General features: G+C 52.5%; 6 protein-coding genes across 6 annotated transcripts; 1 reads left to right on the top strand and 5 right to left on the bottom strand.

The window, feature by feature from the left end:
• Nucleotides 1-1,534: 1,534 nt before the first annotated feature.
• Nucleotides 1,535-3,821, bottom strand: PV07_05008 (uncharacterized protein). Its single transcript, XM_016391870.1, has one exon. It carries the CDS (start codon nucleotides 3,582-3,584, stop codon nucleotides 1,800-1,802), a length of 1,785 nt encoding a protein of 594 aa, XP_016249389.1. The 5' UTR covers nucleotides 3,585-3,821; the 3' UTR covers nucleotides 1,535-1,799.
• Nucleotides 3,822-4,720: 899 nt separating this feature from the next.
• Nucleotides 4,721-6,180, bottom strand: PV07_05007 (uncharacterized protein). Its single transcript, XM_016391869.1, has one exon. The coding sequence runs from the start codon at nucleotides 6,165-6,167 to the stop codon at nucleotides 4,827-4,829; it is 1,341 nt and encodes a 446-aa protein (XP_016249388.1). The 5' UTR covers nucleotides 6,168-6,180; the 3' UTR covers nucleotides 4,721-4,826.
• Nucleotides 6,181-6,860: 680 nt separating this feature from the next.
• Nucleotides 6,861-7,810, bottom strand: PV07_05006 (uncharacterized protein; the record flags this gene model as incomplete). Its single annotated transcript, XM_016391868.1, has 2 exons — nucleotides 6,861-7,738; nucleotides 7,786-7,810. The coding sequence occupies 2 exons, from the start codon at nucleotides 7,808-7,810 to the stop codon at nucleotides 6,861-6,863; spliced, it is 903 nt and encodes a 300-aa protein (XP_016249387.1).
• A 386-nt stretch (nucleotides 7,811-8,196) lies between these two features.
• PV07_05005 (uncharacterized protein) lies at nucleotides 8,197-9,120 on the bottom strand (the record flags this gene model as incomplete). The annotated part of the gene is made up of 1 exon (XM_016391867.1): nucleotides 8,197-9,120. The coding sequence occupies one exon, from the start codon at nucleotides 9,118-9,120 to the stop codon at nucleotides 8,197-8,199; it is 924 nt and encodes a 307-aa protein (XP_016249386.1).
• A 209-nt stretch (nucleotides 9,121-9,329) lies between these two features.
• PV07_05004 (uncharacterized protein) lies at nucleotides 9,330-12,275 on the top strand. The gene is made up of 2 exons (XM_016391866.1): nucleotides 9,330-9,599; nucleotides 9,648-12,275. Exons 1-2 carry the CDS (start codon nucleotides 9,503-9,505, stop codon nucleotides 11,708-11,710), a joined length of 2,160 nt encoding a protein of 719 aa, XP_016249385.1. The 5' UTR covers nucleotides 9,330-9,502; the 3' UTR covers nucleotides 11,711-12,275.
• Nucleotides 12,168-24,619, bottom strand: PV07_05003 (uncharacterized protein). Its single transcript, XM_016391865.1, has 2 exons — nucleotides 24,240-24,619; nucleotides 12,168-24,175 (listed from the first exon to the last, which is right to left on the bottom strand). Exons 1-2 carry the CDS (start codon nucleotides 24,295-24,297, stop codon nucleotides 12,693-12,695), a joined length of 11,541 nt encoding a protein of 3,846 aa, XP_016249384.1. The 5' UTR covers nucleotides 24,298-24,619; the 3' UTR covers nucleotides 12,168-12,692.
• Nucleotides 24,620-24,634: the final 15 nt, after the last annotated feature.

The following is a 24,634-nucleotide window of genomic DNA, read 5'->3' as shown; positions in this document are numbered from 1 at the left end:
TGGCTGCACCATCTCCGGCGTGGGCGCCGCCATCGGCGAGCTGACGGCGTTGGCCGGGACGTCTGAGCTCGTGCCCGTGAGGAAAAGAGGATGGTACCTTGGGCTGGTCACCGGGTGCATTCTGCCCTTTTCGCCGTATGCTATCTACACCACCGAGCTCGGGATGCATTCGACTTGGCGGTGGGGGATCTGGATAGCCTTGTGAGTGCCGTTGTCCTGTCCGTGCTGTCTTGGTTGTCGACTCGTGATAATGGAGCGTGAGCGAGAACTGACAAACCCTGACATAGGATCTGGAACGCAATGGCAACTGTGGGAATTGCCATCTTTTACTTCCCCCAGTCTCAAGTGCGTGGACAGCGGAAGACGGTCCGCGAGATCCTGCCCAAGATAGACTTCGTCGGGGCACTGCTTTCAATCGGCGGTCTGACATTATTGTATGTTTCCCGTGACATGTCCACTTCCAAACAACCCTCTAACCGAACACCAGCTTGATAGGGACCACCGCGGGCGGGTACACGGCTCCTTGGGAGAGTGCGAAGGTGCTGTGCCCGCTGATCATCGGCATTGTCATGATAATCGCCTTCGGGGCCTGGGAATGGAAAGGCAGCAGCTTCCCAATGGTGCCTCGCGAGTTGTTTGCCGGCCACCGCATTGTCACCATGAGCTTCCTGGTCTCCTTTGTGGCCGGGATGTATTTCTACGGACTCCTCAACTTCTTCCCCGTCGTCTACCTGGACGTTTACAGAGCTGATCCGATCCAATCCGGCCTCAAAGGGGTCATCGTCGCGCTCGGAGTGACCGCGGGAGCCGTGGTGCCAAATATGCTGCTCTCGGTCTGGAAGAACCACAACCGATGGATCCTCTTTTCTTGCGCCGTCCTCACCACGGCGTTCGGGACCGCCCTCATCACCTGCACGCCCGAGAACCCGGTCCAGACGGTGGCGCTGGCGACCATCGCGGGCTTTGGGATCGGCGGCGTCGTGGCCATGGCCGTGACCACCGCCGTGGTGGGCTCGCCCGACGACCTGATTGCGACGTGCGTGGCGCTCTCCCTGTCCATCCGCACAGTCGGCGGTTCCGTCGGCACGGCCATCTACTCCAACATCTTCGGCACCAAGCTGAAGCACAACCTGCCGAAATACGTCGCCGCGTACGCCGTCGAGGCGGGCCTGCCGCTTGCGTCCGTCCCGACCTTCGTCGAGCTGTTCCTGCTGGCCCCCCAGAACCTCACCGCGCCCGCCGGCCCCACGGAGGTGGTCCGCGGGCTCAACGCGGCGGTGCTGCAAGGCGCCACGGTGGGTGCACGCTGGGCCTACGCCGAGAGCCTGAAGTATGTCTGGTACACGGCTTTGCCATTCGGAGTCTTGTCCTGTATCGCGTGCTTGCTCATTGGCAACTCGTCATCGCTCATGACGAATCGCATTGCTGCAAATGTCCGCCGTTGAGCGAACAAAGAGGGGGGTTTCAGGGGCCATCGAGGTGGTGGAAATACCGCGAGTTTATTGTCTTCCTAAGTAGAATCTTTGATTCCCCTGTTAGGATCAATTATATCGCCTTTGATCTTGGTGCCCTTGCCTAAGAGCGCAATTTTCTCCCTCCTCGCGGCCGGAAACACATCCAACTTCCAAACAAATGACCTTACTGATACAGTGGGCACGACCAGCCAACCCTTGCAATTTCATATCATACGCAACCCGCGGAATTTCCTCCAATACTCGCTAAATCTGCACAAGTCGGACAATCTGAAACAACGCACTAGCTGAACAAACCCGGTCGACTCTCGTCTCCAGCTAGGGGCGTCACCACCATCTCCAGCTCGCAAAGGTCGGTAACTTCGTGGTCGCTGAAGTCGGCATTCCCGTGCCCATGGACCTCGGGGTTAGACACGCCCAAAGGCACGCGTTTGTGACGCATCCGTAAGTCAACAGCCGAACAGCCATGTTGGGAAGGAACGAGGCCAGGAAGTGGCCCGACAAGACGATGGCTGCGCACTTCCACACCGGGGAGCTCGCCACGGATAGATCAGTGACCACCGAGGGCGAAGGCTTGTGAGAAGTTAGGGTGAGGAGAGGTGGATTCTGCACCTTTGGAGTCGTAGACTCCAGCTCACTGTTCTCACTCGGTGCCTGTTCTACATGCGATGATGGCTGCCCCTCCCGGAACGGGCGTTTGCATTCCTCGACTTCCCTTCTGAACGCTTGCACCTGGCTCTGCAGCTGCCTTATCTCCTCCATCGCGAGGTTGAATCGCTTTTGCCATACCATGTCCTGATTCTGTAGATATGCTGGTGGCGGCGTGACCGGGCTGCGTAACACGTCAAGTCCGCCCAGTCGCTTTCGAGCGACGATGGAAGAGTTCGGAGCGCTGACGTTGCTTCTGGCTGCGGGCACGGTCGGGTAGTTCACCTTTGGGAAGGTATGCTCTGACACCATGGGCGAGCCCCAGGAGGCGGTGGAGGATGAGACACCCGAGAAACCCTCGTCTTCAAAGCGCCAGGGGATATTTTCGAATGTCGTCTTCAGGGACGAGAGGAGGAGATCATCTTTCATGAGGGCTGGGCCGGTGTCCAGCCGCAGTCTCGTGGGTGTGGTGCTGTACTGCGGCTGGAAAGGAGCTGTCGGAGTTCCGTTGGGGGCTTGCTGGATTTTCTCGAGCGCCTCTTTGATCGCCGGCAGGACATGAGCCAGAGCCCAATCGCCAATGGCTTGCGTCCAGACCAGAAACTTGCCGAAATGCTCGTCCTTGCTGAGGTCAAACTGACAAAGCGGCGCCATGCAATATGCTTGCCCCTGTTCCAGATCAATCCAATGCAAGTTCAGCAGCGCAAAGGTGTTGTCGATGGTGCATGAGAAAGAGACTGGCAGCTCAGTAAGAGTCGTGGTCGCCTGCTCGTCCAGATTCCTGCGTGCCCGCGTGTACAGCATCTGCAGAGCGCGCGTGCAGTATGCGCCTGCAATCGCACACTGATTGTTCGCTGACTCCACGCGCTGCTTCTTATTCCCAAACGCCCGTTCAAAGGTTAGAAAGGGACAGTAGAGCGAGGCGCCGGGGGCGATGTACCCCGTCTCGAAATGCACGATTGTCCCCGTTGCTTGAAGCCATAGGGGCATGGCAGCCAGCTCTGCGTCTGTGAAGGCCGCGGCGGAAAACCCACATCCCAGGCCGGGACGAGGAACGGAGAGCTCGTAGAAGGGCGCCGGGTGATTTATGGTGCGCTCTGGTAGGGCTTCGCGACTGCCGAAGAAGGGGACCATGCATCGCGAATGAGACTCGCTCGCCAACGGGGGGAGGAGGTTGGGTGGGAAGATCGGCGAAGGCCCAAATCCGCGACCCGCCGTGACCTGGCTCCAGAAGCAATTCTTTTGATTGTCGAAGCGGGACGGATCTTGACTTGTAACTTCCACGATCCGCAAGAAGGCGGCCGGGATGCGGTCTTTCGGCGGACTGTCGAGAATGCGGATCTGGTGTGGTGCGAGGACTTCTTGTCGGAAAGTGCGCCAGGGCAGGTGACTACCGTCGTAGGACGCCGGTGGCAGACCATCCGAAGAGGGCGAAGGGTTCGACGAACCACTTGTTGAAGACATTGCTTTCCCTCCAAGAAAGGGAACTGATCACGCCAGGCCTTTTGAGGTCCAGGAGGTATCGTCCAGTCCCAGCAGCTCAGTGATCTCCCAACGCAGCAGAGGAACGACAAAACGCTATTGACTTTGATGCATTGATGTATTGTAGCAGCGACAGGTCTATTACTTGTACATGGAATAATGGGCAGTGAACAACGGATATGAAACAGGACAGAGGAACCGATCAGAGCAAAAAAGGTGAGGGGGCGACCTGAAACCTCAGCAACCAAGCCAGGCGGGATCCATAGATATAACAAGCACAATAAAATAAGAGAGCACTGCGTTACACGAGCGGATGGCCTTACGTCCCTGCCTCCGGTCTAAATGCACCCCCCCGGTCCAACATTCGTAAGGAAATGCGGATACGAGTAGAGGGGAATATCACGTCCGCCCATTGGCCTCGTGTTCTAACCACGCCCGGTTCCATTTGACAGATGGATACACGTCGTTGGTCAAAAGCCACTCGCTTCGAGGGCGGCTCTGAGGGACAGCAGACTCGACAAGTTGGTCGCGTCCGGACGGCTATCACAAGGAGCCCTGCCAGTAGCGTCGGAACAGGAGAAGGATGCTGTGTTTCAGGTATACAAAAGAGGGATAGACGTGGGGGAGGAGACCTAGCTTTGCGTCCCGGCCTCTGCCGTGGGAGAAAAAGTCTGGAGTAGAGCTGGTGATGGGTGGTGGGTTGGGCGCTTCGAGGCAGGGGGGCCGAGATATTGTAGTCAAGGAGCGGGGCAGGACCGGAATGATTATTGGTGGAGTCTGCACGCGCTTAGCCTAATTCTATCTAGCGGGTCATCCACAGCGGTAAGACGGCCAATCAGCAAACGTAGGGCGCCCCATCACTTTCTCTAGAGGCATTCTTCAGATCTTGCCATGCTCGGGGTCTTCACACCGCTTTCTCAGATTGAAGATTTCCGCAGTCCAAGGCACGCAGCTCGCCTAGAATGCGTTGCTGCTTTCCGCAAATCACAGAGCATTATGTCATAGGAGTGATCAATATTCTGGCGGGCCAACAACTCGCTTCGGAAGACAGCGAGCACACGGAGAACGGCGTTTTCTCTCCATATCAACTTGTCTCAATACGAAAAAGAAATCAAGGCTTTTCAAATGATCATCATTATCGTCGTTGCTCATCATATATTAACTTTTTGTGAGCTTCGCATACTTGTACATGCCATATCAACCTGTAAACTCCGTCGCCGAAACCTATCCCTGTGCCCTTATCCACTTCGGACTGATCTCTGCCAGGACGTTTCTAATCGACCCCAGCTTCCTCCTCGGAGGGCTCAGATTACCTGGAGAACTCGTGACTATATCCATTGTCTCGTGTGGGAAGCTGTCCGACAGATGCTCCTTCCCTTGTTCGAGCTGGACCAGGGCATCGAGGTTTTCCAGGAGAGTGGAGATCTGCTGGAGGTGACAATTCTCCGCCCACACAAAGATGCTGCCTAGCCGCGACAGCAGGTACTCCACGTCCCGCTCATTGCAGAGATCGTAAGTTCGGATCGGGGCTACTGCATGGGACAGTCCGCCTTCGGAGCTGTGGAGGTTCAGCGTCGCCATTCTGCCCTCTGAGGTCGAGCTGTTGTGGATTGAGAGGGAGAACGAGGTTACCGCTCTTCTCGATTGCCAAAACAGATTTCTCCCCCCGCTTTGAACGAGGGGCTCATCTGCGGCTTCTGCGAGAAGCGCGAGCGCGTTGTTGCAGGTTGACCCTGAGCCCGCGGCGGCGTTCTGTGCGGCGTTCAGTGATTCATGTTGTATCTCGACGTTGAAAAATGGCCAGAGCAGCGTGTTGCGTCCGCGGATGGGTTGAGAGATCTTTCCTAGGTTGCACGGTTCACCCTGCGCGTCCGAGATGATACCGTCCTGCAACTCGAGTTCGTGCGAGCTGAAGTTCTTGGAGCTGAAACCAACCGTGATGTTTGGCTTGGGGATGGGCAGCGGCATGCTCCATGGGACTGTTTGACTGTTTGACATGCGCCCGGCGGGGTTTCCCTTTGGCACAGCGTCAGGATGGAAGGTAGCATCAGTCTCGACCCGTAACTTCTTCGACGACTTGATCGTGGTTTGGATCAGAGGGAGCAACGAGTCGGCCAATTGCTTGTTGCTCATCTTGAGTTTCTTTTGCATCTTCTGGGCGAATTTCCGGGCATCTGCGTGGGGTCGGTAGATGTCGTTGAAAGGCATCCCCATGCTAAATGCATGTCTGCTCCAGAGCTCGTCGGAAAGCTGAATCTCATTGACAGTGATGCGGTTAGGGATCAAGGTGTGCTGTCGATAGTACAAGGAGGCAAAGGGGTGAATGTGCTCCGGGCTTTTGATTTGATTGATCGGCAAGTAGGAAGAAGTGATGGAAGATGGAGTGCTCGCCCGACTGGCCATTGTGGTTGTATCGGTGGGCGTGGAAGTGTAATCCGTCATGTAATTTCGAGTATAGACAAACTGTTTTATGTTGATTCTGACGGGGTACAAATCTTGGAGATTGAGAACCACTCTATATACCTTTGCTTTTGACCTGTGCCTTGGATGCTGCCCATGCTGCATGCAGGGATTAGACCATCAACAACTCGTTCAGCTCCACGAGGCGCACCTAGTGATACTATTCATGGTTTCTTCAATATCTGCGATAAGCGCCATGGTTGACTCGCGGTGGAGTCCATGGGATGCAGGCCATCAGATCCGCATCTCTTGGGTAACGCCACCAGCTTGTTATTCTTCTGAATCTTCGGCCCATCTGGGCGCTAAAAATGAGATGCGGTCTATTCTCATGGGTCGCTTCACTGTACAAGTAGGGAGCCTGTCATGGATAAACCAATCATATGTGCGTATTTTGGTCAGTATTTATGGAGCTGCTCGAGCTAAGAAGCGCCACCAAAGTAAGAATAGCACACCTTCTTTGGTTGGGACAAGGGCAGCTGGCTCGCTGGATAGACCCGGTATGTTGCTAAAGCATTCTGGGATTAGACGGTGCCTGATGCCGCCGGCATGCCAATTCCGATATTCTCAGCGCTTGTTCGACGTGAACAGTCCATGCAAGAGGCAGAATAGGCTATCAGGAGCTGAGCCTCCGGCGATAGACCACCCAATCGGATGTTGTTCAAGAGCATTTGCAATACGCAGAATCGGGACTTGCGAACGACGATCACTCGACACATCTTCTGACAATGCTGTCCACGTGTATAAGACCAGGGTTTCTAACACCCCCACAGTGAGGCTGCTCAACTTCTTGCCAGGTAACTAGCGCACCGACTTGAGCAGGAACTCCGTTGCTCTCGTGTTCTCGGCGTGGGAGGTGCTCTCTGCCACAGTCTTCCAGGCTTCATGCTCCTTCATGATACCCTCCAGTTCGGCCTTGACAACGGCCCAAGAATCAGCGCCCAGGGCGAGTCTCAATGGGGGAGTGATGTCGTTCCTTTTAGTTGCAAGCTCGTGCAACACTTGAGCACAAACTGTTGCATCATTCCACTGCACAGCGTTTGCTGCACTGGTTAGGTAGGCTCTAACCGCATTATATCCACAAGCTGGGTCCTCATAAGCTGGATGCCGCGGAGGCAGGACCATATTCTGCGGGAAGTTGGTTGCCACTGCGCCGAGCTCGATAATAGTGAACTTGATGTTCCAATCCGGGTGCATCTCTTTCGCCAGGGCGTCCGTGAATCCTTCTAGGGCGAATTTGCTGGCATGGTAGTAAGCAGAGCCAGCGTAACAAACTCTGCCGCCCACAGACGAGATCTGCATGAACAGGCCGCCCTTTCCAGGAGGGTTAACTTCTCGTAGGATTGGCAGGGCCGCTTTGGTGACATTGACGGCACCCCAGAAGTTGGTCTCGAGCTGTGCGCGTGCATCGGCATCGGGAAGAACTTCAGTGTCCCCAGTCACGCCGTACCCTGCATTGTTGACCACGACATCTAAGCGGCCAAACTTATCAACTGCCGCCTGGATGACCTGTGCGACTTGATCTTTCGAAGTAACATCCAGACCAATCTTGAGGACGTTTGGGCTGTCAGGTAGGTATGAGAGCGTTTCGGGCTTCCGAGCCGTAGCTACAACGGCAGAGCCCGCTTTGTAGGCGAAGTCCGCAAGAGCTTTGCCCAGTCCAGAGGAGCAACCGGTAACTGGCACTTTTAGTTTCCTCATACTCCCAAAGGATAGACATACCTACTCAACCAGACATCGTTCTCTGCCATAGCTGTTGCCTCTCCTACGGATAAAGCAGAGGAAGGCGAGGGAACACAGCAGGAACAGGAACTGATTCCCTCCAGATGGGTCACTTATCCCTCCTTCCCAGCTCGGCGCGAACACGTTCACGAGCGCCTCCATCGTTTGGGGTTGCAAAGGATTGGGGTCATAGCCAATAAGAAATGCAGGTTGATAAGGCTAAGCTGTAGCGAAGGCATGCAAGCCAGTCATTGTCGAGAAATGAGCAATGTGACGTGGCATGCGCAGGAGAAGATGCTGGAACTGGAGCTCCATGGCTGCTTTTCATTAAATGCCATCCCAGCATCTGCGCCTGGGTGAGGAGGATATGCAAGATCGACTTCCAAGCACTGCAGAAAGCCTGATTTGGCTGATCTCAATCCTCGTCAGAATCGTAGTCACCTAGACCGAGGGTAAGCGGCTTTGCAGGAACTGGAGCCGGCTGTTGTTTCGACGTCGTGGTAGGCTCGGTCCTGTGCACTAAACCCGGCACCAGAGGTTTCTTTATCTTTTTAATCCTCTCGAATGACGGAGGCGGCTGCGAAAGCCGGTGTGGTTCGTCTGGCTCGTCCCTCGCAAGATGACTACTTTTCCTGTTTGCCCGTTCCTGTTCCTCGAGCCTCGCCTTTTCGACGTTGGCAGCTTCGAACGCCTTGCGCGCAGCTTCGGCGTCCTCTCGTTCTTGTCGTTCTCTCTCCTCTCGTTGGAAGTCTCTCACTTGATTGAGAGCCTCGTCCTCCTTGCCACCCTTCTCTCCGCGTTCTATTCGCGCATTCCGTTGCATGATTTCGTCGAGGGCGTCTGCGACTTGCATCTCTCGTTTGCTCTCCTCCATCTTCTGTTCCAGCTCCTCCATGGCGTTGCGTTCTGCATTTTCCTCCTCCTCGGCGTCCTCTCTTTCCAGTCTGTCCAGGCGCTCTTCATCGGTCTCTTTCAGCTCTGGATTTTCAGGGTTTCGCCATGACTCAAAGTTTCGTTTTGCGCCTCGTTCGCAGGTATAGTCCATGTTCTTCGGGTCGGTCTTGAAGGTGATCTCGGAGGAACATCTGGTGCAGCGGATGTAGAAGCGGTAGATGGAGATAGTCAAGTATTTCTCGTCAGTGGTCTCCTTCCGGGCGTTGAATTTGCGACCTTTGTAGATGTATTCGCCACAGGATGTGCATTTCATGCTGAACGGCGCCATAAGGCGGACGGGGATGGTCTTGGGCCCTGTTGGCCGTAGGTGTTTGGGAGTTCGAGCGATCTTGGACGGATCAAACTCCGGAGGGTAATATTTGGTGAGAACCTTTCGTTCAGACATGTTGTCGATTTGCTGGACTGGACGGTGCTCTCTGGACTGTGAAAGTGGGTGGAAGAATGAAATAAATCAGAGGCCGCAGGCAAAAGTCCCGGCCGCAGCGGCGTACCGCCAAACATCAACAGCCAATCGGAGTTCGAGTTGTTCGGCGCGTCTCTCTATCCCCACGTTTGCACCCGCCCTTGAAGGGATGCAATTGTTTTGTGCTGCAGTTACGCCCAAGGAGGTGCAGTGAGACCAAGGCGAAATGGGTTCTTGGAAAGAAGACACACAAGCAATTGCTCTTGCTGCATGACTCGTCTCTCATTCATGCCTCCTCATCTTTCCAGCCCTTTGCCAGCGTTGCTACTGATGCATTTTCCTTGTTGAACTATTCACCACAACAATGGACAAATACCTCCGAACGTGGCGGCAAGACGCCCTCAACAAGGGCCAGCACGATGCAGCCATCTATATTGGTGACAAGGTCCTTGCCCTGACCAGTATGTGAGTGCGGCCATTCACTCGGAGACCAGTGCTGATCGATTCAGACAATGACGCTGACGCCTTCTGGCTGGCCCAAGTCCATTTTGGCCACAATAACTTTACTCGTGCTCTAGCTTTGCTGCTTCGAAAAGACCTGATCAATCGGAGTCTCTCCTGTCGATACCTGGCCGCCCATTGCTACGTCAAACAAGGCAGATATGACCAAGCCCTTGCCATCCTCGGCGAGGAAAACCCTACGCACTTGATCACCACTTCCCACAATGCCAGAAGAAAGCTGGCACATATCAATGGCCACTCCCAGAGGAATATCACGCAAAGAGGAGCCAAAGCTCAGCGAGACAGGATCGAGTTCAGCGAAGAAAGAGAGAGGGACAGAGAATCAGAAAAAGAACTGAAATTCCAGGCGGGCATGTGCTATCTACGCGGCTTGTGCTTCGCAAAACGCAACGCCTTTGACCGTGCACGAGACTGCTACAAGGATGCGGTTCGAATAGACGTACAGTGCTTCGAAGCCTTTGACCAGCTTATGAAGAATTCGCTTATGTCTCCTGCCGAGGAATTGGCCTTTCTCGAGGAATTGGATTTCGACTCGATACGCATCGAAGACCAGTCCATGGCACAGGAAGCCGCTCACTTCACAAAGCTCTTGTATACCACCCGGTTGTCAAAATATTCCGCCCCCGAAACCCTCGCCAATGCCACCGAAACTCTCTCAACCCACTACAATCTGGCCTCCAATCCAGACTTGCTCCTGACTCGAGCAGAGACCCTCTACACTCAATGTCGCTTTCACGATGCTCTTGCGATCACCACGAGCATCCTTAACTCGCAAAATAGCCCTGATGGCTCGGTCGACTCCTCGTCAAGCAGCACCAACGCTTCGCTCGGTCATAGTCCACGCCTCTATCCTTTACATCTTGCCGTTCTGTACGAAACAGGGTCTCACAACACTCTCTTCCACCTCTCCCACACGCTGGCAGCTCATGCTCCTCACGAATCATATACTTACCTGGCCATTGGCACGTACTACCTATCAACATATCGCATCCCTGAGGCCCGCCGATTCTTCTCCAAGGCCTCACTGATGGATCCACATTCCGCCGCGGCGTGGATTGGATTTGCCCATACCTTTGCGGCCGAGGGCGAGCACGATCAGGCCATTGCAGCCTACTCGACGGCTGCAAGGTTATTTCAAGGGAGCCACCTGCCCCAGCTGTTTCTAGGCATGCAGCACCTAGCTCTCAACAATATGCAGCTTGCTTGGGAATACTGCCTCGCGGCATTCCAAATGAGCAGTGGCACCCCCAAATCGGGTTCGGAGGATGATTTAGCCAACAGGATATTCAATAATACTGCTAGTCTGGGCGGCGACCCTCTGGTGCTCAACGAAATTGGCGTCATATTGTACCACCAGTCCAATCTGCCAGCTGCTGCAAAGCTTTTTCACAAATCCCTTCAGCTGGCCTCGGATTTGGGATGCAACATGACGGCATGGGTTGCTACAAGGGCAAATCTAGCACATTCATTGAGACGAATGGGAAGATTTGAGGAGGCGCTTGCCGAATTTGACGAGTGCTTGAGGACAGCCACTGGGGGAGCAGCTCCCGCATCGGCCTACGAGCCAGGACGCGGAATGACCGCCTTTGCCCATCTCAGCCTCTCTGGCACCAGTACAGGCCTCAGTCCTAGTGGTGCAGCTAGTGGCTACGACGAGCGTAACCTCATTGGGAGCATCCACACCAGTCGCGGTTTGGTCCTTCTTAGCATGGTTGGGCGTACAAAAGAGGCGGTAATGGCTCTTCATGAGGCTGTACGAGTCCTAGGTGGTGATGCCGGTGGTGGTGGTGTCGCTGGGACGTTGCTGAGTCGTGCGTTGGAGTTCTGGGCCTTGGAAGAGGATCAAGCTCCTGACAGCCTCGAAACCACAATACAGCAAGGGTCGTTAGCACCTGCATCAAAAGCCGGCACGGGGTCGAGGCGGAGAGGCCAGGAGGCTGCAGCAACACTTACATCAGCTGAGCACATGAGTAACGAACAGAAAATTGGGCAACGAATGGACGGACATGCGAATGAGATTCTCGATGCTGCACTGGGATCTGTACGATAATATGGTCTCGGGTGACAGGATACCGAATGGTGGTCTCTGGATTTATTGGATGTGGTCGAAATCAAGAGGGCCAGCCGAGCTCTGAGCTTCAGCCTCTTTACAGACAGCACTGCTGCAGTGTCGTCGAGTCCGGAAAACTGGTTATTGGACTCTATCGACAAGGGCAGAGGATGTCCTAGGTCATGTTGCATTGAACTGGGTATGCGGAGCTCGTGGTCGCCTGCAACGAGTCTGTGATCCTGATCGGGAGCCAGTCGCTTCCATTCGCCTGCACAAAATTTGATTGTGGCTCAGATGAAGTTTGGGAAAGGGCAACGTGGACTGCCGGCCTTGACGCTTTCAGTGATATCTTTATTCTTCAAGGCATTATTAGTATGGAAATACTGTAGTAACGTGAATACCTAGACGCGTTCAGATGCCCCTGACGAGCATTGTGGCAGTGAGGAAGACATGATGGTGTCTGTCTGAAAAACTCTCTGTTTCTGCTTTGCTACAAGAAAGATAGAAAATCATGTACAGGCTTTGAGTGGCTGATCATCAAGCAGAAAGAGAAAGCCACCCAGTTGACAATATCTCTGCACTTAGTCCCCCTTCCCCTCCCCCCTTTCATTCCGCAGGCGAGGCTCGCGAGGACGCATCAAGCCATACCAAAAGCAAGTGTTCGTATGATGAGACAGACAAGATACCCGCTTCGCCTCCCAACGCCCGCTGATCGATGGCACAGACCCTCGCCGCCCAGGCCATGTCGCTTGGGGTGTCTGTGTGCCCCTTGAGATCTCGTGCTGCCTTGAAGCGCCATGCTCTGAGAAACCAGCTGATTCAGAAAGAACCGAGACCGCCTTTGTTTGTCGTTGCATTCGAACTGACCCATTCATACTGAGCCGAAAACGCCCCTGTGAGTCCATTGAAAACCCAATTCAAAATCCATTGTGAGGAGTGAAATTCCTCCACTTGCTTTCCATCGCTCCCGAGAAATCGCATTTTACAGCCAAGGCATCCACAGCCCGTCCATCCCACTGAGTCTTGTAGGATCGGTCGCCTTGCTAACCAGGTCCACCACATTCTGACACGCGGGAAGCACACCGGTGACCCCTGTGGGGATCGCGTTCCCAGTTGCTGCCGACGCCGCCGTGGCATTGCTTGCACTTCCCTCTCCTCCAGAGGCAGTGCCATTGGGATTGGCAGCTTGTGCTCCCGAAGAAGTAGCCGAAGGGGCGCCGACACTGCCCTGCGTCTTCGCTAATGTGAGCGCCCGCCGCGTGATAAACTCGACATTCATCGCCACCAGCTCTCTCAAATGTGATCCTTCCATTCTCTGATCTCCTCCTTGACCACCACTGCCGCTAGATTGAGGCCGTCCACCAGCCCAATTGTACATTTCATCCCTCACAAAGATAGCAAGTTGCTGCTCCATTTCGTATCCGTTATCGCCTTCAGCGAGGCATCGAGCGATCGCCATTAGGCTTGCGGTGAAGATCCCCTCGACCCCAAGTGGTCCCATAAGCGTTTGTAAGTTTGGAGTCAACCGGAAGGGGACCTGTTCGGGATTGTAGAACAGTGCTCGGCTTGAGTTAAGATTGGGCAATAGGTCAGATGCCCAAATGTCCCCAGTCGCCCGAGAAATAGAGAACTTCATCGGATACCGCGCTGACATATGCATTATATATGTCATGAACGTGGTGGCTGCGAACTGATAACTGAACTGTCGCCGGAAGAGCCAGAAGTCTTCGAAGGAGGGATAGGTGGCTTGGAAATACTGCAAGGCGATGGTGTTCGGAACCCACCTCTCCTGGATAGTGGTGAAGATCTCGGCCTTCATGATTGCAACTTGTTCAGGTGTTCTGGGGTTTGTCTTCTGCTGTTCGGCGATGGTGCGTGATTTCTCGAGGACGAAGAGGATAGGTTCGTCCCGGGACATGGTGTTGGGGGGAAGTTTGCGTACATGGTCTTCATACACGGATTGAAGTGTGACATACGATGCATCGTCTTGTACCAGGCGAATGTGCGGTGCTATCGGCACGAAAATGGGCAAGTGAAAGTACAGATTCCTGCGCCGAGACTCTTTGCGCTTCGCTAGTGTCTGATTGAAGATGCGGAACAGTTGCACGATGCGTTCCTCGCGACGAACTTTGCCCCCTGTTGGATGCTGTACCGCGAAGGGATGCAGAGAACCGTCATGGCCACGAATAGTTAGGCGTCGGTGGCAGATGCTGTTTCCTCTCACAAGTTCGACCGTTGGCATGAAGCGCTCAATACGAACAAAGTCGGTGTTCTTATCCTTGTGTTGTTGATATTGTCCGGGGACTTCCACTGAGTCGTCAAACTTGAGGAATTTGAATTCGCTTAGGTGATGGCTGTAGGACTCCAAGGGAGCCCACTGCTGCCTGTGATCGAGCTTTTGTTCGAACTTGTCTCGCCACTTCCTTAATTTGTGAATGTATTCATACATTGTCGGTTTAGTTTGGACAAAGTCCGCCTCGAATGACTTGCGGATGTGGGCTGGAAGAACAGATTGTACGAATCGGGCAACGTTGGCTTCCGTCTGAGGAGGCAATTTGGCGCCTTCGGCGTAAGTCATAGGGGCCCTGCTGATGTAGTGCAACCCGTCATTTAGGAGTGCAACAATGAGTCGATGAGCGTCCTCGTCTGGCGGACATTTGAAATGTTTCGACAACTGATCCGTCATCGTCTCCATCGAAAGCGCAAGGAGAGGGAAAGCAGTTTTCAAGCCAGCCATAATCTCATCTGTGTAGTCCCACGGCCTCTTAGGCTCTTCAGGCTTCTTGCCAGCTTCGGTACCGTTCGCCTCGGCGGCGTCAGTATCAGGCTCTTGTTTAGGCTTGGGAGATGAGGATCCATTGGTCTGAGCTTCGCCGTTGGCCGTGCCTGGTCGCGAACCTGGTTCCTTCTTTTCTTCTTGGCTCTTCTGCTGTTTAGCTTTCTGGGCCTCGTATTGTTTTTTCTTTCCCAGAAAATCCTCTCTTGTCGCACGCAGGTGATAGAACAATGCCTGTGGGAACCCTTTGGCGATCTTCACCAACACAGATTTGGCAAGTCGTGCCTCCTTGTGCTCGAGACTGCCGAGTAGTTGCGGTACAAACGTAGTCCAGTACCAGACTGGCGTCTCCCCTTTAAAGTCTTCAAACGCTTTTGCAATGTGACCCTCTTCGTCATCAAGACTGAGTAACCACAATACCCGACTGAGCATCTTCCTTGACTTGGCACTCTTGTACAACCCGGCCGCTTCGAGATAGCAGCTGACAGCGTTGCTGGCAGCCTCGATATTGGATGGGTTCTCCTTGAACTTGCGGTCCGAATACTGACCCCATTCTGCCCATGCTTTCGGAAGTCGAAGATCGTAGTAGAGAGCTACGCCAAATGCTTCGTTCGCTTCTTCCGCGTGTTGAAGCTTGGCCAAAAACATCCCCTTGAGCGTATAGAACTCAGCCTTCTGCTGTGCACCAAAGTAGTTAAGATTGGTGTTGTTAATTACATCGAGACCGTTGTTCAGCTCGGCCTTGTTCTGGTAGTGGCACTTGGCTTGTTCTCTCAACTTCAAGAAGGCTTCTTGAATCTCGATGTTGGGCAACGTGTAGATCTTGCCTAGTTGATTGATACATACTTCAGGCATCTGGTGTTTTCGGGCGACGTGCGCAAACTTGTTTATAATCCAGGCTGTTTCGTGATAGCCTCGGAAGGCATAAGAGTTGTTGCCTACATTGTTACCGCCTTGAGGAAGAAGAGGCAAGTATGTCGAATTCACAAGCTGGAAAACATGTTGTCGCCAGGTGACCAGGTCTTGCCACGCGTTGATGTCATCCCAGATGTTCGGTAGCCGATCTCTCCAAGCTTGCAGGAGGAGCTTCACTTCTTGTGATTTGCTGTCAAGATTGCGCTCGTTGGTCCCCATGAGACTGTCGCAAATAACGCTCGCGTCGTGGAGCTCGACCAACTGCTGAAAATTCTGCAGGATTGGAATATGAGCATTTGTTATACGCTTGGGAAGTTGATGCCATTTGCGGATGGAGAGTTGAATGGCTTCGTCACACACATGCTGGAATTCCACACGCGACATCTGCTTAGAATTGTATCGTAGAAGCGCCATAAACGCTTGGAAAAAAGTTCGTCTTGGTGTCGGAGCGTCAGAAACGGACTTGATCATCGCGTCCAGCTGATTTCGATTTTCTTCGCCAGACCAAGCTTCATAGTTCCTCCAGGCTGATTCGAGCAGAAGATCATTGAAGTTCTCGTGCTTTGCAAACTCGCCTAAGATGTCCCACTGTTGGAGTTTTTGAGCGCAAATCATCCAGTGATCTTCCCATAAGTAATATTCTCCCTGAGAGAATGGCACAACACCGGTTCGAGCTTTGACTTGTGCTGACTCCCAGAGTTGTTGGGCTTTGTCCCAAATCCCATGCTGCTCGTATGAGAGGGCGGCGTTCGTTTCCATAAACTTGCACCGTCTCCTCCATGCTCCATAGAACAGGTCATCCTCTTGAAGCCCAGCATAGACTTCCACCAGAGCATCAAGATTGCTTTCGCGAACCGCCGGAGTGTCAATCAATGGGTCAACGGTAGATTCTTCTAGCGAAATAAGCGCAGTGTACCATGCATCATAAGTTCTACTCAGAAACTTCATGACATGAGGGGGCACTTTGAACCGTGGTTTGGCTCGAACCGCACCCTCGAGTAATGCTTGTACAACATTAGGACGCAGGTTCAGTTGTCGCTGGTGATATTCTCTTGTGAGAAGCGTCACCATCCCTTTTTCGAGGTCAAGACGCTCATCCCTGTTCAGAGCAGACCAGCAGAGCGGAAACAATTTGACCCACACATCGTATGCAACGTTGTCGTCAATATGCTGCAACTGGGTAAGGGGATCAAGCAGGTCACGGACTTTGACCTCGTGAATTTCTTGGTTGAAGCGACGTTGCGCAACGACTAGCGCATCAAGGCCATCCTCGACGATCGGATCATCCTTTGGTTGATCGGGACTGACAAGGTTGTGGTTGAACAGCTGAGACATAGGACAAACGCGAACATCTTCTGGATGAAGGCGAGCAGGCATTGACATTTCGACGGAACCCATGATGAGATGTGAGGCTTGCTTCAACCAGAATGAGTCGGCCAGCGTGTCCCAATTCTGCAAAGTCAACACGTAATTGAGTCGGTAGCTTGCGGTTTTGGACAAGGCACGGTTGAATATGTTCATGAAGCGGTTTCGCATCTCCACGTCTTTGGCACGGGTCCCAATCAGGAAGGCATGCTCCAATCTCACAGTCAGCTCGGTCCGCGTTACCGTCGGGTCCTCGTAGATCTTGATCACGAGTTCAAGGAAGCGCTCGAGGAGATTTTGATTGGGCCACTTTTCAAATATAAGCATCTTGTGCAGCACAGCTGTCTTCTCTTTGAGTGTCGGATATGGCTCGGTCGAGTTGAACACCCACTTCTCCACCATGTCCAACACTTTGCTGCACATTTCAACATTGAAGGATTTCTCGACAAGCGAGGCAAGAACACTGAGGAATGGCCGTCGCTGTTCGTTGAGTTCTCCCATGCGCGACGATAGGATATCAATGGTTTTCTTGATGAGGTCAACGCCTAGCGCAAATTCGTAAGGATCCATCAATGGTTCACCAAGACGCCAACCTTGTGGAGGTGGCCCAGGCGGGATGACATATGCGTTAATGTGGTCTTTGGCCAGTTTCTGCTGCAACGCCTTCATCGCTCCATTGATATGGTCATCCACATCGGCTGGTCGCACCAATGAAAGGGTCCACAGGTTATTGATTCCAGAGATGTAATTGCCATTAGACAAGGCTTCACCGACCATGATCTTGGAATATCGAGTTGGGAAGTCCGAAGGTGGGGCGTCCAAGTCCATTGCATCTGCATCATCCGTTTTTTGTGTCGGAATGGCTTCGAGAACTCGTCGAACCAACGGAAGAGACTTGTCGTCGTCAGTGACCAGGTGCAGACAGTCTTGGATTTCAGGCTCCTCCATCTTGAGCGGCTTCTCCAACAGCTTCTGGATCTTCTCCATGTGATCGACAATCCATTCATTCGGCTTCGTGCTCAACAGAATCCGCATGACCTGAAGGGCGTTGACCATGCACGTCAACTGTTTCTCCTCTGCCTTGTCTGCTTTTTCTCCACTCAGGATTGGATCGAGCAGCTTCTCGTAAAGCCCGACATCAATATCTGTCCACATATTGGGTGCCAAAAGTTCGCGGAGTAGCTGGACTCCCTTTTTGCACATGTCATTTGACAGACCCTGTTGTTGAGCCTTCTGCATGGTCTTAGCCTTTAGCTCTGCAGCCGGTACGGGGAAACGTTCAGGCAAGGTAGTGATGAAGTTGATCATGTACTTTACAACAGCCACGCGAAGCTCGGGGGTAATCACATATTCGCCCTTCTCTTTGGCTGGTGGTGGAGCCAGTTTCTGTTCGCCAGCCGTATCTCTCTTGCGTGAAGGCGTCAACTCCGCTCCTGACTGAGGGGGAGATACCGCAGACACACGCCGACTTTCCCATTGCTGAATCAGCGAAATGAGGTTCAAGACAAGCTTTTTGTTCTCGTTCGAAGGATTTGGCGGAGGAGCAAGCTTGTGGAGCATTTGGATCATTGTCGGTATGAAGAGCTCCCTCGATTCGTAGAAGAGGTCGGGTTGACGCACAATAAAGTTGAAGATGCTCTGAACCTGCTGCAAGTTTCCGGTCTCTTCGTTCAAGATTTTGCGCGGTAGTCGAGCCCAGGAAGGTGTTCTCTTGTCTCCAGGGGTATTAGCACTGGCACCTATTCTCGCTGGCAGTACCGGAGCCAGCACTTCCAGAGCTTGGGTGACCAAAGCTTTGCCTTCATTCTGGTGAGCTTTCAACAGCTGATTGTAAATTTGCACAACGATCTTCGGAGGCGTATCATAAGACCGTATGAAGTAACATATCAGGACATAAGCTGCGTACTTGTTGATGACATCTTCCAGTTTGATATGCCCCCAGGAATATTTGATGATGTCTTTCCGATCCTCCGAAACGGCATCTTTGTGGTATTTCAGAATGAATGCAGAAAGCTGGAGCGCTTCCATGCGAGTATGGTCCACACCTGGCTGGGATGAGTCGTCCGTGCCATCGGGGGTTGTCGGTTTCCATAGACGCTCTAAAAACAGGTTGAAAAGCTTGCTGTCTGCTAGTGGAGCGGCCTTGCTATCCTCTTGACGGCTGTTCTGCACATCTCTTGCCATGATGGGGTTGACCACATTGTGCAACAGGAACGTCTTCACCTTGTGAGATTCAGCCTTCTGAGAGTAAACATCGAGACATCTCTCGATCATATTGTACCGGCGGCTTGCAGATTCATCCGTGATGATGGAATAAAAGATATACTTCATTAGCTTCAAGGGTGTCTTTATTGTCCCCTGCGCCGCCGAAGAGAAGAGCTCGATCATGAAGTTGAGATCGTCCGGCGAGAATGTCAGGTACTGTGTCAGTATCTCCATCACTTGGTCTCCAGTTTGCTCAGCACGCAGGCGCTGTGAAGGCTGCAGCTGATCTTTGCGTAGTTCACCCTCGATTTCCTGACCAGCAGTCAAAACCTTGGCTCTGATCTGCTGCTGATCGCGCAGCCAGTCTTTGGCAGATTCAAAGCTGCAGATTGAGTGTACTACATAAATGCCATTGATTGCCGCTGTGTGGCGTTCTGGTGCCCCTTCAACATCGAACGCAGCCTTAATAAATGCTTCTGTGTCGTTCATGACAGCATCGCGAATAGCCGGGCTAGACTCCGAGGCCAGTATTTGTGCAAAAAACCGACCGTACTTCTCTTCTTGCAGGCGCGATTGAAAGAACGACCACGTCTCCTTCGGGTATTTGTCAAGATAGAGAATGAGTGGTTGACGGAACGGGCTAGCGACTGTGCGGCGTAGTTTAGCTTCCAGATCAAGGACGCTGTTTACCAAGTCTCCCATAAAGCTGGTAGCTGCAGGGGGGAGAAGGTGGAAAATATTGAATATTGCCGTTACAATCTTCATTTGTGGATTCTGTTCGATCAGCCCAAAAGAGACCTTTTGCAGCAGCTGCTCGTCGGCGATGACTCTCATATGCTCAAGCAGCCGAGCGCCTATTTCGACTTTGAAGTAATTGGTCAACAGGGTAAGTAGTCTCGCAAGGCCCTCGAGTCCTGCAACAGTGAGTCGCTTCGAGTCCTGGAGATTCATCAAAATAGGCCTCAGTCCATTCTGGAGAAGATCTTTCGGGAGCTTCGACGTCTGGACCAGTACTTCCTTCAAACCGGCATTGGCAGCCTCGATAATTTCGGGCGATTTCGAATAAAGCAGCTTGAAGAAGACGGTAATAATTCGGGCTCGACTAGAATTCTGGGGTCCAGTTGCAAATTCCGGCAAACTCATCGCGATGGAAAGAAGCTTCAGACATGAAACGCGCAGGTTGACAATCAACTGAGCGTTGTTGTATTCGTCCGGTTTTGGATGGAGGATCTCAGAATCTGCGTCTGCAAGTGCTAATGACTCCATCATAAGTCGGTTGAGCTGATCATTCAATGGGACGAGATCGTGACCCAAACCCAAGCAGTACGTAATGGCGTCGATGAAGCCGGTTTGTGAAAGGAAGGGAAGAGCTCGAAGTGGTTTATTGAAGATTGGCGGGAGAAATCTGTCCTTGACTGGGGCGATCAACTCATAGACCTCAACACCCACAACCTCTGCCATAACCGAGAAGGCGTGTTGCGCTGTCTCACGTGCGTGCGTGTTCATATGAGAAAGCTCGAGACTGAAGGTGACAGAAAGAGCATGAATGGTGCTTCTCTCGTTTGTGAGCATCTCCCGGGTCTGGCCAGCGCAGCATTTCCGCAGAATGAATTCCAATGTTTCTTGGGCAGTAATGCGGGTGCTCGCTGGAACTTCTTGAGGTGTATCCTTGATCACGAAAAGTAAAGCTTTGATGATCTCGAGTTGCTTACTGTTGAGAAATGGGTTGCCTAGGTTGAGCTTCTTGACCAGGATTTGTATTCCCAAGGTAGCGCCAGCCTTGGTGAACCACTCCACCTCACGGCATCTGTGGCAGAATGTCTGGGTGAGATGCGTGAAGAAAGGGAGTTTAGCAGCCTTTTCTTCGGTACCAAAGATGGTGCGAGCTGTATCAACAACAGCCAGCATTGATGCTTCGGCAGCCTCACGGATGATGATGTTGTCCGAGGCCAGGCAGTCACAGATAACGTCGGCTAAGATGCGAGTGCTGAGGTGGACTGCACCTTCGCCGAGATTGACGTCGAATTCCTTAGTTCTCCTGCCAGCATCACACAGAGCTTGGCCGAGTTCTACGATAGCAAAGTGGCGGGAGATGCTCTGAATGAAAGCTTCGGCTTGAGGTTTCAGATCCGGGACAGTCGTTGCAGTGAAGCAGGCCTTGATGAGCTTCTTCAAATTCTCTTCTTGCTCTCGACGTTTTTGCACCGACTTCCCAAATTCGTTCTCGGCCAGCATGTCAGCGTATGTCGAGAAGCGGCGGGCAAGGAGATCATTCGCCTGAAGCCGCAGCAGAGTTGCGAGATCGTCAGGAAGATGGTCCTGACCGATGAACAGCTTCACTTGATTGCTAATATATTTGAAAGACTGCTGCTTGTAATAGAGATCCAAAGCCTTCGAATTCGTGTTCTTGGCCGTCTCAGTGAGTTTTCTAATGGCCAGGTCGACGCCAGTATCCAACGGAAATGCTCGATCTCGGCTGGTGTCAATAAGTCGAATGTCAAAGCTAGGCTCGTCATCTGTGTAGCGCCGATAGGACAGGCGATGCGGATGATTCAAAAACTTCCTGTTACGCCCCCCGAGTTTACCAAGGATGCGCATGGTTGTATGAGAGTGAAAGTGTTGGTATGGTTGAGGCTTCAGGTGCTCAAACAATGCAGTCATCAGATCATCCATGATTGGTGCCATGATTGGATCCAAATAGTCCGCTGTAAGGTTATCAACACAGAGCTCGAGCGTTCTAAGCCCTTGCCCAACAAGATCAGGGCCAGCTCGAAGAGCCACAACCAGAGGCCTCATCAAATGATTGAGATGCGGCAACAAGTGACTGAGTCTAGCCGGCACAGTTAACGTCAACTCAACATACAAATCCCGGTCATGAGGGTCTCTAGCCCCTTGGAGAAGATGGTTGAAAGTCTCCAGCAGCATTTCAAGTAGCGGAAGGATTTCTTTGTAAAGAAGTTCGAAGCGCCCACCACCAATACTTCGGAACAGGGATCGAAGAAGAATGAAGTAATGGATAGGTTTTTCTGCCGTCACCGAAAGCTGCACACATTGTGTGATGATCTTCGTGATATGCGGAAGCAGAACTTGCTCATTGTGCGCGGAGAAAAGCGTCACGGCCATGAATGACAACTTGAACATCCTCAACAATATCGAAGATAGGACAATGTCTGACGATCCAACCTCGGGTAGCTTGTTCATGAGGTATTGCAAGACCATTCCTGCAAATGCCGGTGATGTAGCTTCGCTAGCAAGGAAGAATTGAGGGAGATGTAGCAGGGCCGTATGTTCAGACATCAAGTCATGGAGGTACGGAATCTCCGCTTGGAAGACTTCATGGAAGGTGGCTGGATCGATGCAATGGAATACCGTTCCAAAGCTCTCCAACAACTCCTTTTCTTCTCTGGTCATTTGTGCCATTGAGTGGCTCGCCATAAAGTCCACCGGAGAGGAATACTGCATGTCTGGTGCTGGCGCTTCTGCGCTGTAGTAGCGAAAAACCCGTGCACCTTCGTGGAAGAGTTTGGTGACAACACGTGTCTCTTCAGCATTATATCCAAAGGAGACTTCGTTCCAGTTGATGGGAATGCTGGCTTGGTCTACGTTCAGTCCCGGAGGGTTGCATGTTTTCAGCTGGTAGAACATATTCTTGAGGCCATTGACAAGGTTCTTGAAGAGAAATTTGTTGTCGTTCACTGGATCGGCACCTCGCTCTCGCGGATTTGACGTCTTGATAGGAGTGGCACTGAATATGTCCACTTCATCCCAGTCGGGAATCTCATCTTTGTCATCCATGTACGTCTCTGTTTGGCTCTCCTTGGATTTGTCTCCGTATTGGCGGCTCAATTTTACAGCGTTCTCATACTGGTAGTTCATTGCGGCAAATTTGTCGCCGATTGCGTCGAGAATCATAATCAAGAAGTATCTCGCATCTTCCTTGCTCTCCAGCTTGGTGATGCTTTCCGCCATGTTGAGCAGCAACTTTGCGCTCATCGTCTGGAAACTTGTGCCGGGAAAGTTGTCGTGAAGATTCTTCGTATACACTTCGATTGTCCGCCGTATCTGATTGCGGTCTAATGAGTCCCGCACGTGGTGTATGAGATCTGCGAGCATGCTATATGCCAATGGACGCATGCTCTCATATACAGTCAGGCCATCGCCAATGAGGATACGTTCGTCCAGCAGCTCGTCGATCTTGTTCAAGAAGATTTTGCGATAGTTAAAGTTGATGATGTGTCGTATTGCAACCAGCAGTTCTTTGCGGGCGCCGGATTTCTCCCTTGGGCAGTCTTTCAATAATCTGACAACCACACCGGGCAGAGTTGGTAGGAAGTCTGTGAGCTGATTTGCGTAGACCCGGAGAAGGTACGCCAGGAAACTCATGGTTTTGACCTGGGCTGTGATAAAGTCTCCGAATGCGGCCCGATTTTTAATCTCCTTGCTGACACCGGTGAATATGGTCTTGTTGGCGGCTGCCTCTGCGTGTGCCTTCTCTTGCGCTTTTGCCTGCAGCAAGAGAATTCCCTTGATAGAAGGCACAAACTTCTTGACATTGGCAGCAACTGCACCTCGATGCGCCTGGAATATGGAAACGACAATGATGGGACATTCTGACAGAACCTTGAACGATTGCATGCCCTTCGCCAGCGGCGCGTGTTCCTTCTTTTCTGTCCCCGGATCTGACACTGTTGTGGCCGGCGAGCCAGGTCGTGGGGACTGGAAGGTCTGGCTTTGAGGGATGGAGGTCGAAGATGGAGCTGGATGATGAGGCGCGGGCGAATCAAAAGTTTCGCGAACCACCTGTTCCATTAACTCGAACATCTCTTGAATGAGGTCAAGGAAGGGCTGGACTTTCGGAGCGGTGGCCGACGGTTGGTGTCGCTCGAGGTCCATTATCGTCTTCAAACACAGCACAGCATTGTCTTCATTTTCCACCCTCACCAGTTCCATTAGCGTTTCCACCATGTCCAACGCAAAGGGTTCAACCTCATGCAGTTGATGTTGCAGTCTGTGCAGGATCTCGAGAATCTGGTTCCGAAGGATGTGTTCGAAGGAGGTCGGGTTTGAATCTGGTTTCCCCTCCAGAATCTTCTTGAAGACAGGCCATAACTTGGTCAGGAATTTTGTATAAACGCTAGAGGGTGTGCAGAGAGATTCGACAGAGTCCCGCAGTTCTGTAGCCACATTCGATTTTGTCCGCGTGTCTACCACAATGTCAAAGTTAGTGGGGATATCATGGAAGTTGCCCACGGCGGGTGCGCGACTTGCCAATCTTTGGGTCACTGAGCCTCGCGGCATAGACATCGATCTTCTGAGAGGCATCCATGGCGTTGTTGTTCCTAATCTACCTCCTGACCGCACCAAGGAGTAGAAGGGTTGGCTTTCCGTAGAGAGGGAGGTGTGTCGCAGCGCTTGAGCGCCCTCATTAGGATTCACTTCTGCAAAGGCCCATTTGCACGTCCGCGAACTTGAATCGGATCGCAGGCGTAAATGGGTCGCAACAACAGGTGTGCAACAAAAATGGCTGGTCACTGGATGAAGAGGTGAAATGGAATTAAGTACGCTCCCTGCAACAATAACAAACAAGAATGTAAAGAGAAGAAATGGGTGTAGGCACGTTGCCTGTTGACCTTGGAGTGCCTCCTCCGACCAAATTTGTATGG

Source organism: Cladophialophora immunda (assembly GCF_000835495.1).
Source record: "Cladophialophora immunda strain CBS 83496 unplaced genomic scaffold supercont1.3, whole genome shotgun sequence".
NCBI classification, from domain to species: domain Eukaryota; kingdom Fungi; phylum Ascomycota; class Eurotiomycetes; order Chaetothyriales; family Herpotrichiellaceae; genus Cladophialophora; species Cladophialophora immunda.
This window is presented reverse-complemented; position numbering and strand designations above follow the sequence as displayed.